The sequence below is a fragment of the Danio aesculapii genome, chromosome 5, assembly GCF_903798145.1.
Source record: "Danio aesculapii chromosome 5, fDanAes4.1, whole genome shotgun sequence".
In the NCBI taxonomy this organism is placed as follows: Eukaryota; Metazoa; Chordata; class Actinopteri; order Cypriniformes; family Danionidae; genus Danio; species Danio aesculapii.
Genome location: NC_079439.1, coordinates 66,338,049 through 66,352,527, shown reverse-complemented (window position 1 = coordinate 66,352,527; position 14,479 = coordinate 66,338,049). Strand labels below are relative to the sequence as shown.

At 36.4% G+C, this 14,479-nt stretch overlaps 1 protein-coding gene across 1 annotated transcript in view; it reads left to right on the top strand.

Moving 5' to 3' along the window:
• The first annotated feature begins 1,903 nt into the window (after nt 1-1,903).
• col27a1b (collagen, type XXVII, alpha 1b) overlaps nt 1,904-14,479 on the top strand; it is a 189,896-nt gene continuing 177,320 nt past the window's right edge. Inside the window, exons 1-2 of the mRNA XM_056458734.1 lie at nt 1,904-2,347; nt 11,463-11,533. Of these exons, the coding sequence (XP_056314709.1) occupies nt 2,295-2,347; nt 11,463-11,533 (124 nt within the window). The 5' untranslated portion in view covers nt 1,904-2,294. The remainder of the gene's footprint in view (nt 2,348-11,462; nt 11,534-14,479) is intronic.

Genomic DNA, 14,479 nt, shown 5'->3' with positions numbered 1-14,479 from the left:
AAAAGTTTTACAAGATGCTTTACATGTTGTTATTATTATTATGCATTAAGACTAAATGTAGAAAAGGAGTGATTGAGTGATATAAGAAAAATAAAAACAGCAAAATAAATCAATTAAAATTAAATTAAAAGGTGCATTTTAGAACTTTTGGGGGCCCATGGCTGGAATTGCCCCTCAAATCATGAAATCCGCCTCTGGTTGGATAAGTTTATTCCGCAGTGGTGACCCTGGATGAAAAAGGGACTAAGCCGAAGGAAAATGAATGAATGAATGAATGAATGAATGAATGAATGAATGAATGAATGAATGAATGAATGAACGAATGATGTGGGTATGAGCTATCCTTGTTTTGTCCTGTTTATGAGTTTGATTCAAATATGCTCTCCTTGTCTTGTAGACTTTATTTGAATCATTTACTGTATGAAAGGGCTTTGCTATTAATTGCCATTAATGACATAAGTTGCATTTCGTCTTGTTGAAAGCTACTGTAAATAACCCTCACACAATACAACTTCACAACAGCAAATGACCAGTAGTGTAAATTACAAATACTCATATGACTGTAATTAAGTAGCAGAAATTGCAATTTACTAAGTTGTTTTAAAATGTGTACTTTTACCTTCCCTTGAGTACATTTTTAGTTCTGTATTGGTACTTTTACTCCACTGCTTTCCTTCAACCTGCAGTCACTACTTTATTTTTTCTTGTCTATGGGGATTGGAAAAATCAGTCCTGTGATTTCTGTCCAATCAAATCGGTAATGGCATCATAAAAAACTACCTCAAGACATGGGCGATTAATAATTGCATCAAACTGTTTGGAAGCATTAAAAGTATCCAAGAAGATGTCCAAGACTGTTTAGATGCTGTCACTGATGAGAAGATGACGGATGTTTACTGTATGATGACCAAAATGGCCTTAAATACACAGCAGACACAAGACGTCAACATGACCTCAGATTGACGTTGTACCCCTACGTCGTGGGGACGTTGCATTTGCTTGGAAATGAATATCGGGTTGATGCCAGAACCCAACTTCAGGCCGACGTCAATGTCTAACGTCCAACCTAAAATCAACCAAATATCAACATCTAATGATGTTACAGCTTGACGTTGTGTGGACATTACCACTATGACATCTATCAGATGTTGGATTTTGGTTGCCATACCTGACGAATAAATGTCAGTATTTGACGTCAATGATGTTGGATTTTGGTCTCTTTCTTACACAACCTAAAATCAGCCATATATTAATATCATTTGACATTGTTATTGGACATCAAAATAATGCTGTCCTCAGACACTGGCTTAACAGAATTTTGGTCACCTGAAGTCGCAACCTAAATCGAACCTAATATTAATGTCTTATGTCGTTGTGTGCCTGCTGGGCAATAACTAAACGAAATACAGAATGTTACGTTTACACACACCCATAAATTTCATGTAAATGCATCAGCTTTTCCCAGCATAATACTTGCTACTCACTACTCTTGAGTACTTTTGAAAGGGCAAACTTTTACTCATACTTTGAATAATATTTACAACATATACTTTTACTCTACTTGCACTACATTTTTAGGAAAGTAATACTTTTTCTGAAGTATGATTTTTTAATAATCTTTCCACCTCTGCAAATGGCCAAATCAGCATATAAAGCAAGCGGAGAGAGAACAAATCAGTTCACATCTGTAATAAATTACCAGCTTTTGAGTTTGAATTGTGTTTCATCCAGAATAAGTGTTTTAATGTATTGTATTGCATTGTATTGTAGCTTATTATAGTTTTTTTTTTTTGACAAAAGCGAAAATTAAGCCAGTTCCTTTCAGAAAGACACACCTTCCTTCCATTGAATCTCCTCTAGTCTTTTCCAGCGCGAGGTGTTTCTTTCTCAGAAGACAGTTGAGGGCGACAGAGCGAAGTGTGCTTCCAGTGTCTCAAATCTTCAGCATGCCTACTAACTACTTGAGATTTAGTCGGCGACTTGACTAAGCGCTTGTACTCAACTTCTTCAAAGCATATGTCTCTTTGGACTTAACTCTCAGTCTCGAGTGTTTCAGCATCATCGCTTCTGTTACTGTCAGATGGAGAAACCCGCTTCGCGCCTCACAGGTTCTTCTCTCTGGAAAACACTTCAGTTGGCTTCTGGGCAAGACCACGGCATGTAGTGTTGTACTACAATTTTGCGTGAAGACCTCCAGCGGTTATTAAGGGACGTTTGTGATATGGAAGTAATTCAGAAACTCTGTCATGTCTTGACTGCAGCAAACAGTCCCGGGGAAGAATGAAGTAAGCGCGATGGAGCCGGACAATACCCCGAGCTCCAGACTCAGAGCAGCTGGGGTCGGGGGGTGAGTAAAGCCTCTCTCATATCATAACAACGCATAGATGTATTTCACACAAACTTTAAATGGGTCATAAATTAACCCGCTGGCTATGAGCTCGGTTACATAAGGAAGAATGAGTTCACGAAGGGAGGTCCGTCACGAATGTCTATTCTGAAGTTTGGGGAAACTTGATGAATGAATGGGGCGCAGAGAAAACTTGTTCAGCTTTGTTGAGGAGAGTGTTATTTGTTTTAAACTTGCGTCTTTTTACTGATTTGATTATTTAATTTGTTGCTTTAGGTTTTGTGAACAGTAAATAGCTTGGTTTTGAGGATTTGAAGTATTTAGTGTACTAAAATCTTTGGATGACCAGTCATGATCAGCCGTTTATTTTCTATATATAAACAACAAATCAATCAATCAACAAGAACATTTGTTTAACACAACTTAGATTTGGGCAACAATTATTCATAATGGACACGGATAAAAAACGTATATATGTATAATAAATCAGGGGGGTTAGATTACTTTAGATTAGTCAGTACTGAAGCCAAATCTGGAGTTTATCTAGCAAAATAACTCACGATAACAGTCCAAAAACTAGTACAACCAAATTTATATGTTATAGAAAAAAAATTAAATACAAATACAAAGAGAAGCAAAAAAAAATAATTTATTTTTTATTTTTATTTTATTTTTATTTATTAAATTTAATTGAATTTTTGCAATGATTTGCTTGAATTTAATTGTATTATCGTTCATTCATTCATTCATTTTCTTTTTGGCTTAGTCCCTTTATTAATCAGGGGTCGCCACAGCAGAATGAACCGCCAACTTATCCGGCATATATGTTACGCAGTGGATGCCCTTCTAGCCACAACCCAACACTGGAAAACACACACACACACATACACTACAGCCAATTTAGCTTATTCAATTCACCTGTACCGCAGGTCTTTGGACTGTGGGGGAAACCGGAGCACCCGGAGGAAACCCACACCAACACGGGGAGAACATGCAAACTCCACACAGAAATGCCAACTGGCACAGCTGAGGCTCGAACCAGCGACCTTCTTGCTGTGAGGCAATCGCACTATCCACTGTGCGACCGTGCTGTCCTGTATTATCTTTCAATTTCTAAATAAGTTTGGTGACTAAAATATTATTTTAATAAATATATCTGTTTAATAAATCTGTTTTGTTTAAATGCACCAAAATACATTGCCTATATTCACTGATACATGGATACAAATATTCATTTTCAAAATGGGGTGTACCCTTCTTCATCCGTAAACTTTTTCGAACTCAACTTTCTCACTTTTTGAGTAATTTGGGAAGAGTAATACGCTGTTAGAAAGCAGTCAGATACAGTTTCCGTTATAGTAAACGTTGTTTGGGATGACAGACAGGATGAAATATTGTGTTTAGATAAGTGCTGTCTTGCTTGTGCACTCTGTGAACTGTGTCATGGTCAATGGGGCTGACTTTGTGAAAGGGAATACGAGAGGGAGGAGGGCAGCATGCAGACAGTACTGTAGTTGCAGCTGAGACTGAAAATGCTGACTAAAGTAAAACAGTGTACAATATCTGGTCATAAATGGCACCCTCACATCCTCTTTGTCAGCACATGGGGGCAGAAAAACAATATATAACTGAAAACCACGAGTCGAACAATATCATTTACTACGTCCTTTGATTATCATCGTAGAACCAACAGTTTATACTACGCAGTGCAGAGTAATCAAGACTCATTATGAAGAAATACCCCAATTTAATGACCCATTGGATGTAATTTAGCTTTACTGCATGTGTTTTAGCTCTAAATGCCAGTGTCTGAACTTAATTAAATTGACTTTTTAGCACTTTGATGCATTATTAAGTACAGTCTAAATTGATAAAATGGTCAATTATAACATCCTCTATAATAGACTGTGCATTAGTGTCTATTAGTGTCTTTATAGTGTCTATTAGTGTCTTTATAGTGTTTATTAGTGTCCTTAGAGTCCATTATAGAACCCTATTATACACCCGGCGCAGGCGCGACACAAGAGTCGTTTTGACGTTTTGCGCCACGCTGTTTAAATAGCAAAAGCTTTTGCGCTCATGTGCGCCCATAGGCGTTCTGATCTAAAAAAGGAGGCGTGTTAAGGTGCATTGCTGGTGCGTTGCTATTTTGAGGATCTTAAATTGAAGGTTCAAATAGATCAGATCAAAGCTGGTCTATTGTCCAGCGCAGAGCACGTTAGTTGTACACCTGGCTTACACATTGCTTAATACAGACAGGGTGTACAGCAATAAGCAAATATCTTTATAAATGAAAAATAATTGAAATATTAAGGATATATATAGGATATAATAAGGATATATTGCCTATAGGATATAAATATAAAGGCTTAAAATATTACAAAACATTATTTTCTAGACTACATAAAAATATAAAAACCAAACTTTCATGCCTTCTTCACCTCGAGGGGCTTTTTCAATTTATTCATAACAATTTGCTTTTGTATAATGTTATTATTATTAGCAGTATTATTTATTATATGCATATGTAAATTTGTTTTATTAAAAACAAGCTTAGATTTGGTGCATTTGGATATAACACAGTTGTTTAAACACACATCGTTATTATTGTTCATTTATTCGTTTGCTGGAAATCAGAACTGAATTTAGAAATAGTTTTGAAACAATTATTTGCGCTTAACAAACTAAGTAAATTATTTATAGGCTAATTGATGTCTGTGCGTACATGGTTTCCCTATCCACGAGAGTGAAAGTGAAAGTTAATAATGACGAGGCTTATCTCTCATTCTCACGCTGTAATGTAAATAATAAATCCGTCATGTAAATAGCAAATGCACTATGGCGCGACGCAACTGACTCTTAAAGGGAATGGGAGATGAGACTCTGGTTTATTCTCAAAACACACCTATAACTCATTAAGAAAATAAGCTCAACCCTGTTAGACCACGCGCCATGACGCAAAGCGGATTTTTCCGTCCTTAAATTAGCAAAAGTGAATTCTGACACGCCCTAATTGCTTTTGCGCCCTGCGCTTTGCACTTTGCGCATGGATCATCAAAACAGAGCCCATGGTGTCTATTAGTGTCCTTATAGTGTCTACTGGTGTCCTTAGAGTTCATTATAGTGTCTATTAGTGTCCTTATAGTATCCATTAGTGTCCTTAGGGTCCATTAGTGTCCTTATAGTGTCTATTAGTGTCCTTAGAGTGTTTCTAGAAGTTTTTTTCTTGCATTATTTTTCCCAAACAAACTGTGATTTGAAGTTAAGAAGTATATGGAAATCTGACTATTTGACTGTGCGAATCAGCTTTAATGAGAGAATCAATTCCCAAACATTGCAAATGACAAAAGAGAAATATAAAAATATTCAAGTTGTTGGATGTACCTATAGAAACAATATATTTCAAGTTTATTTCATTATTATATGCTGTACAGAAGTATTTTGAGGGCTTAGAGAAGCTGGCTTGGTTCTTGAATCTAGGCAGGATCTATATTGGCATGCAAAGTAACTCTCTGATTGGTAGACTTTATGTAGAGCATTATGGGTAATGTTGTTTTCTGGAAAAAAGTCTGCTATTAAGTATGGCAGCTTTAAGAAGGTTAGCACTGATGGCTCACAGCAAGAAGGTTGCTGGTTCGAGTCACAGCTGGGTCAGATGACATTTTTATGTGGAGTTTTCATGGCCATAGTGTTTGTGTGTGCATGTGAGAGTGTATGGGTGTTTCCCAGTACTGGGTTGCAGTTGGAAGGGCATCCACTGCATAAAACATATGCTGGATAAGTTGGCGGTTCATTCCGCTGTGGCGACCGCTGATGAATAAAGGGACTAAGCCCAAGGAAAATGAATGAATGAATGAATGAATGAATGCATATGCAATCAATTAACAACTGCAATGTCAAAACCATTAGAGCCACTGGTTCCTACAAGATGTTCTTATGAGTTGTATTATGGCATGACGAAAATGAGGATTGTGTTAAATTAAGAGATGTTAAGGGATGTTAATACAGGAATGTTTTTGTTACAACATAAACACACTCTTGTTGTATATAGTTAGTTTTTAAAAACTTTTTAAATATAAACAACTGCTTTGGAGTTTGTATTTTTAGAATAGAATAGAAAAGAATATAACAGAACAGTATAGAATAGAACAGAACAGAACAGTATATAATAGAATAGAATAGAATAGAATAGAATAGAATAGAATAGAATAGAATAGAATGGGGTAGAATAGAATAGAGCAGAATATAATAGAATAAAATAGTATAGATTAGAACAGAACTGTATAGAATAGTATAGAAGAGCAGAAACAGTTAGAATAGAATAGAACAGCAGAATAGAATAGATTAGAACAGAGCAGTATAGAATAGAATAGAACAGAACAGTTTAGAATAGAATAGAATACAATAGAATAAAACAGAGCAGAATAGAATAGAGCAATATACAATGAATAAAATAGAACAGAACAGAGCAGAATAGAATGGAATAAAATAGGACAGAACAGTATAGAATTGAATAGAACAGAACAGTGTAGAATAGAATAGAATAGAACAGAATAGAACAAAACAGTGTAGAATAGAATAGAGTAAAATAGAACAGTATAGAAGAATAGAACAGAGCAGATAGGAATAGAATATAATAGAACAGAACCGTTTAGAATAGAATAGAACAGCGCAGTATAGAATAGAATAGAACAGAGCAGTATAGAATAGAATAGAACAGAACAGAACAGTAAAGAATAGAATAGAATATAATAGAACAGAGCAGTATAAAATAGAATAGAATAAAATAGAATAGAACAGAATAGAATAGTACAGAGCAGATTAGAATAGAGCAATATACAATAGAATAAAATAGAACAGTGTAGAATAGAATAGAATAGAATAGAATAGAATAGAATAGAATAGAATATCTTTATTGTCATCTGGAAATATGGTACAATGAAATGAAGGGCTTTGCACATATTATACAAAATAAACAAATAAACTTTATACACTTAATATAAATTACACATGAAATAGTATGGCACAAAATTGTACCTATATTGCAGAGGGAAATTTAATACATGCATATTGAAATATAAATTTACACACATTGCACAAGAAAGTTGCATATATTACACGTTTCACATAGAATGATAGTACTTGCACAAGATTTACATATATTGCCCACATTACAAATAAAACGGCAGGCATTTCATGTGATTTATGCATATTTTAGAATGTCTATGTGCAGTTCATATTGTACAGCAAAACGTATCATCTTGTAAATTTGCATCAGGTCTGATTTGGCTCATGAATTCTTAAAAACAAATAGGAAAATCTAAATCTGGAGGGAAGAGAGAGTCGTGAATTAACAAAATCAAATGACAGCTATAAATTTAAAGGGATAGTTCATCCAAAAATGAAGGTTTTATTATCATTTACTCTTCATTCCCTTGTTTCAAACCTGTTTGACATTCTTTCTTTTGTAGAGCAGAAAAAAGAAGATATTTTGAAGAAAGCTGAAAATCACTGAATTTCTTGAATTACTGTGGAAGTGATAAATTTGTTCAGCTTTCTTCAGAATATCTTTTGTGTTCAACAGAATAAAGAAACTCGTAAAAGTCTTGAGGTTGAGCAAATAGTGAGAACATTTTCATTATTGTGAGAACTATCCCTTTAAGGATGGTGGCGCAGTGGGTAGCACTGTCACCTTATAGCAAGAAGATCACTAGTTCGAGCCTCTGGTTCGAGTGTGGAGATTGCATGTTCTTCCCGTCCTGGTGTGAGTTTCCTCCGGGTGCTCCGGTTTCCCCCACAGGTCCAAAGACATGTGCTATAGGTAAAGTGGGTAGGGTAAACTGTCCGTAGTGTATGTGTGAGAATCAGAGCGTATGGGTGTTTCCCAGTGATGGGTTGCAGCTGAAAGGGAATCCGCTGCGTAAGACAGATGCTGGATAAGTTGGCGGTTCATTCTGCTGTGGTGACCCCTGAATAATAAAGGGACTAAGCCGAAAAGAAAATGAAGGATTGAATGTATCCCTTTAAGCATAATACCCTTCAACCTTACCCTTCTGCTAAAATAGGAAACAGATCTACACAGGAAAGAAAACAACACTAACCAAGCCATCTTTTGGTATTTTCCCTAGACACTGCTGGACCACCTAATGCTCAGTTCTTTCTTAGTTTTCTTTTAGTGTATATATATATATATATATATATATATATATATATATATATATATATATATATATATATATAGGTGGTGTATCAGATTCATAATGTAAGAAGCCTAATATGTTAGCTGTAGGTTTTTCAGTATATTAATTCACTCAATTTCTTTTTTTACAATTGATTTATATCCTGCCTTGGCATATTGAGAGGAAACACTCACTTTCAATCTATATGGAGCATTGCAAATTTTTGGCATCCGGGCAGATGATAAGCTTTGACTGTCTTCTGAGCAGAAACAGCTGTTAGAGATTTACAGTATAGGCTGCTGCTGCTGCAGAGTGTTTCTACAGCTTCTACAGGCAGATGGAGCCTTGCTTTTGGACACAGACTAGACTGGTAATTTTGATGGATGTGGTGATGCCTTAGTGTAGAATGGAACAATGCGATCCCAACACTTTGCTTTCTTTCAGTAGCTGAATAAAAAAAAGACCAGTGGTGAAGAGTACTTGTTGGCTCTTTGGTTTGACCTTTCAGGGCTTTTGAAAAACTCTCAGAGGCATTGCTTTTTCAGTGTAGTTGGACTTTTTTAACGTACTGTAAAGTGCTTGTCTCTCAGTGACATTTGAGAGAGTGGACGAAAGCTTTTATTGCAGATTTATTCTGTTCTACAAAGGCAAAGTACAGCAACTCCATATTTGGCCAAAACCAAGTATAAGACGGAACAAAATCTAAATGGATTCTTTTTTATTAAGTGTATATCGTAGTGCATGCTATAAACAAAGTATCTGTGCATTTTCATTTATTCATTCATTTTCCTTCGACTTAATCTCTATTTTAGATGTTGCCACTGTGGAATGAACCGCCAACTAATCCAGCATATGTTTTAAACAGCGAATGCTCTTCCAGCTGCAACCCACTACTGGGAAACACTCATACAAACTCATTCTCACACACACACACACACACACACACACACACACACACACACACACACACACACACACACACACACACACACACACACACACGCACACACACACACACACACACACACACACACACACAATTAAGTTCATCCAATTCATCTGTAGTGCATGCCTTTGGACTGTGTGGGAAACTGGAGCACCCGGAGGAAACCCACACCAATATGGGAAGGAAGAACATACAAACTCCACACAGAAATGCCAACTGGCCCAGCCGAAACTTGAACCATTGACCTTCTTGCTGTGAGGCGACAGTGCTAACCACTGAGCCACCGTGCCGCCCCCCTCTGTTCATTTTATTATTTTGTAATAATTAATTAAAAGAATCTTTTATCAAATACCCTAAACTTTCATCCCCCCCTTCTTCACTTTTGGTCACATGGAAGGCCTTTAGGGCAGGGCTATGAGTCTTTTAGGGTGTGGCTCGTTCCTGCTCTGCCTTCATCAATTCATCAATCTACCATTACTTTGTTAGAAATGCCCATCTTCCAACAATCCAATCGGTTTCCAAAGGACAAAATCATGCACCACCATATGTTTTTTCTTATTTCAAGAATATTTTAAGTGAAAGTACATCACAATAGAGGAAAAAAAGGACAACCTTAACTTTTCATGGCGACTTTAAAGCCTAAAATTGGGATTTTCAGAGAAAAAAATGGTAAAAATTTGTAAACTAAACTAGTAAATTTAAGTGTAAGAAAGGCCAGCTATTGAAGTGCTAGTGACAGACACTAAAGGCCATGGTCTTTAGCCTCCTTGTTAGATCAACCAACTCCCATACAAAGAATCATCAGTTCAATTCCAGCTCAGAGCGAGTTTGATGCAGTAGGACCGGTGGGTTACACATGGGGGCTCGTCCGGGATGGGAGTGAGGTTTAGGGGGGTGAGTGTAACAGAGGCCAGCTAGCAAAGTGCTATGCACATAAACATCAGTCCTCTGATCACAAAAGGTGCTCTAGCAATGGACGCTAGAAGCTATGGTCTTTAGCCTTCTTGTTAGAGCAGCTGACTCCGATACAAAGAATTGCAGTTTCGATTCCAGCTCAGAGCAGGTTGGGTGCAGTAGGACTGATGGGTTACATAAACATGTGTAAAAACTTTAAAGGCATTTTGTTCAGTTTCAGTGTTTACGTAGGTATTGCACTTTGTCTTTGTAGGACAGTCTTTGTCTATATTCATGCAGTAACTAAAATAAATGTTTACTTTATTAAACTTTTTATAGGGTTTCAACTTAAATCTGCATTAACTTGCTCAAAGTTGATATTAAAAAATAATTCTATTTCTATTTAATAGTATTTCGCAACATTGCAGTTTTACTGTATTCAAATAAATGCACCTTGGTGAGCAGAAGAGTCAACAAAACAAACAAATTTGATATTGATTACATTTATTTGATGAGTATTATTTGACAAAAATGTCATTTAAAAAAACATAGGATTTCTCCCCATCCATAGCTTAAATCGGAAGCTTTTAGATGCAGCTATGACTGCCGAGGACAAAGGCAGGGGCAGAGCCTACCCCCCTGGACAGAGAAAACCTGATGGGGAGGATGGTGGGTAAAGGTCTGCATCAGTATGTGCAACCAAATTAATGAAATGAAAGGACAGCTATTATATTCCTTGTGTCTCGTGGTTATTGGTTGGAACTGATTGTAATGAGTGACGTAACATTAGGTCTTACTGGTGAACTAGCGCTAAAAGTTACATTCATCCTAAACTTTTGAACATTAGTGTGTATTTTTTTACAATTTAAAATCTATTGTCTAGTTATTTCTTCAGTGGTTTAAAACTGGATAATAACAGAACAGAAAAGGGCAATCAGCTTACTCAAAATGATTAGAAATTTGTTTCTGTCACATTTTACTGAGTCAAATACATTCTACGATTATACTTTGAGCTGCAAAGTTACTGATTTGTTGCTAATATACTTGTTGATTTGTTCAACTTATAACTGTAATTCTTCGTTTTTGTTTTTAACAGGAGAGCTGTGTTTTTCTGCATGGTTCTTTACTGTACATGCTGTTTGAGGCTTGCACAAGCACAATCTGCAGGTGAGTCTGATTTTTCATTGAAGGATTCATGGAACATAATTTTGGTGCATGCAGAATATGTATCTGCAAAATGTCTGCTCATTTTCTGCCACGGTCTTGACATCTGTGTCATAACCCAGAATATTACACGGGTTCATTGAAGTCCAAGGACCTCACACTGCCTTGCAGTAAAGTTTGAGGATACTTGACAGGACTTGGATAAATAGACCTCTAATGTTACTACCCACTGGAGTTTTCCATGAGTCAGAGTTAAAGAGGCCACAGGTACTGGTTTTAGAGAGCAGTGTGATCCGTATTTGCCAGGATTAAACATTTTTGCATGATATATGAAGTAGCGCTTGATCAACAACATATGACGGCTCTGTTTATTTTTCTCTAGTAAACCAGAAGCCACTGTTTGTGCAAGTCTATATGTTTCGTATTTCATTCCAACCTCATTTACAGCAAATGGCATTGTGCCTAATTGGATGTCACCGACTGAGTCTAATTTAGAATGAGATATTGGATAGACTTTGTGTTTATTTCAAGAATAAATAACGCTTGTGATCTATCACTGTAGTCCCTGCAGGCACAGGACGTCAACATGATGTCATATTGACGTTGTACCCGAACGTACCCCAACGTCGTGGGGATGTTGGATTTTGTTTGGAAATTAAAATCGGGTTGACGTCAGAACCCAACGTCAGGCCGACGTCAATGTCCAACATCCAACCTAAAATCAATCAAATATCTACGTCTAATCATGTTGGCGTTGTGTAGATGTTACCACTATGACATCTATCAGATGTTGGATTTTGGTCACTTTCCAACACAACCTAAAATCATCCAAATATCAACGTAATTTGATGTCGTTTTTTGGACGTCAAAATAACGTTGTCCTTAGAAGCTGGCTAGACATGGAATTTTGGTAACCTGACATCATGACCTAAATCTAACCTAATATTAAGGTCTTATGATATTGTGTGCCTGCTGGGGTGTCATTAGCTATGTTTCCATCCACTTATTTTCATCGCATTTTGGATATGCGCATAAAAAACCGGTTGATGGAAACGCCATGATGCACATAAGTTTTGAAGATGCGCATAAAAAACATGCGCATAACTGAGTAGGATAAACTTTTTATTCGATAAGAAAAGACTATGATGATAACATTGTAAAACACATTGTAAAACATCGGAAATGTTGTTTTGGTCATTCTAAAATGTCGTAACTATTTCAGTAGTGTTGTTATATTATTATTATTATTAATTTGTTTTTAACAGCAGATGGTGCTTTAGGTTAGTTTCTAACAGCAGATGGCACTCTTGGCTAGTTTTTAAAAGCAGATGGCACTCTAGGTTAGCTTTTCAAAGCAGATGGCACTCTAGGCTAGTTTCTAACAGCAGATGGTGCTTTAAACTAGTTTTTAACAGCAGACGGCACTCTAGGCTGGTTTCTAACAGCAGATGGCATTATAATATAGCTTATAACAGCGGATGGCACTCTTGGCTATTAATTAATATTATCAATTTTTATTATTAATTACCTCCAGAAACAAGAGCGTATGTGCTCTGTCTCACTCATAACTTTTTATTCGAAAAGAAAAGATGCGCACAAACTAAAATGGAAACACTTACCGAACAAATTCCAGTATGCGCATTAAAAAAAGTCAAATGTTGTAATAAGAGATCATATGATGAAAAAAAATGTGTGTGAATCGACAAACCAGCAGGCTGAGCACATTGTAAAACATAAGAAATGTTGTTTTGGTTATTCTTAAAAGTTGTAAGCATTTCAGTAGTGTTGTTATATTGTTAAATAACAGCAGATGGCGCTTTAAGCTAGTTTTTAACAGCAGACGGCACTCTAGGCTGGTTTCTAACAGCAGATGGCATTCTAAAATAGTTTCTAACAGCAGATGACACTCTTGGCTATTAATTGTTATTAATATTATACATTTTTATTATTAATTACCTCCATAATCAAGAGCGTCTGCATCGGCATACTGTCCTCAGAGGTGCATGTAATTTATTAAATAAGGAAAAGATTGATGAAGCTTCTCCTACCTCAGCGAATTACGTTTTTATTTTTTATATGTGGCACCAGTTTATCAGGAAGTGACGATTTTGTTCTCTTTGTTCTCATTGGATGGAAACGCTGCTTTATTCGCACGTCTTTTATGCTATATTCCAGTTTAGCACATAAATATAATTCACATTTTTGAATTTAAACATAGCTGTTTTGTGCTTTGTATGCACTAAAATTAAATATCAATGGATGAAAAGAAAGACTAGAGTGTGCACATTTTAAAGACGTTTTTAGCTTTGTGTTTGACACAAAGTAGCCTAAACTTATTGCTACTCATTCAAGGTGTGTCTAGAATTCCCACATCTGCTCGGAACAGATTTTATGTGGGAGGTTCACATCATCCGTCACATTCAGCCTAACTCATTCATGTACATGTAACATATGGTGCTTCTGTGTCAGACATTAATGAAATGCAACAGCTATCGTGTTTTAAACAAGTCATGAAAGATGCCTTTGTTCTTGAGTGTATCTTTGAGGCTTTTACCATATGCGAGACACTCCGTATAGCACAGTCTCCCCCTGAAATTTCTCTGGGTATCCACCGAATGACTTATGATCAAGTCCTCTTTGTGAGCCGTAGCTGGAGAGTTTCTGGAATTCTTCTCCAGCCGTTGCTCTTATCTTTAGTGTGAAATATGATTTCCAGCGTATGACATTGCACTTTCCACTGACGTTTCATTCTTGACATCAATTTCAAGGGCAACTGGAATTCTGGTGGATTTCAGTCTGGTTCTGGGAACTGATTCTGAGTCAAGCAGTCGACGCATTTTACTATCCTATTTCAAAAAAATCTCTCAATGGAACATTAGTGTCTGCAATGGAGACCTTCCTTTGACTCTTTTTGAAAGTTCGCCCCCCCAAAAAAAATTGCTGTCAATT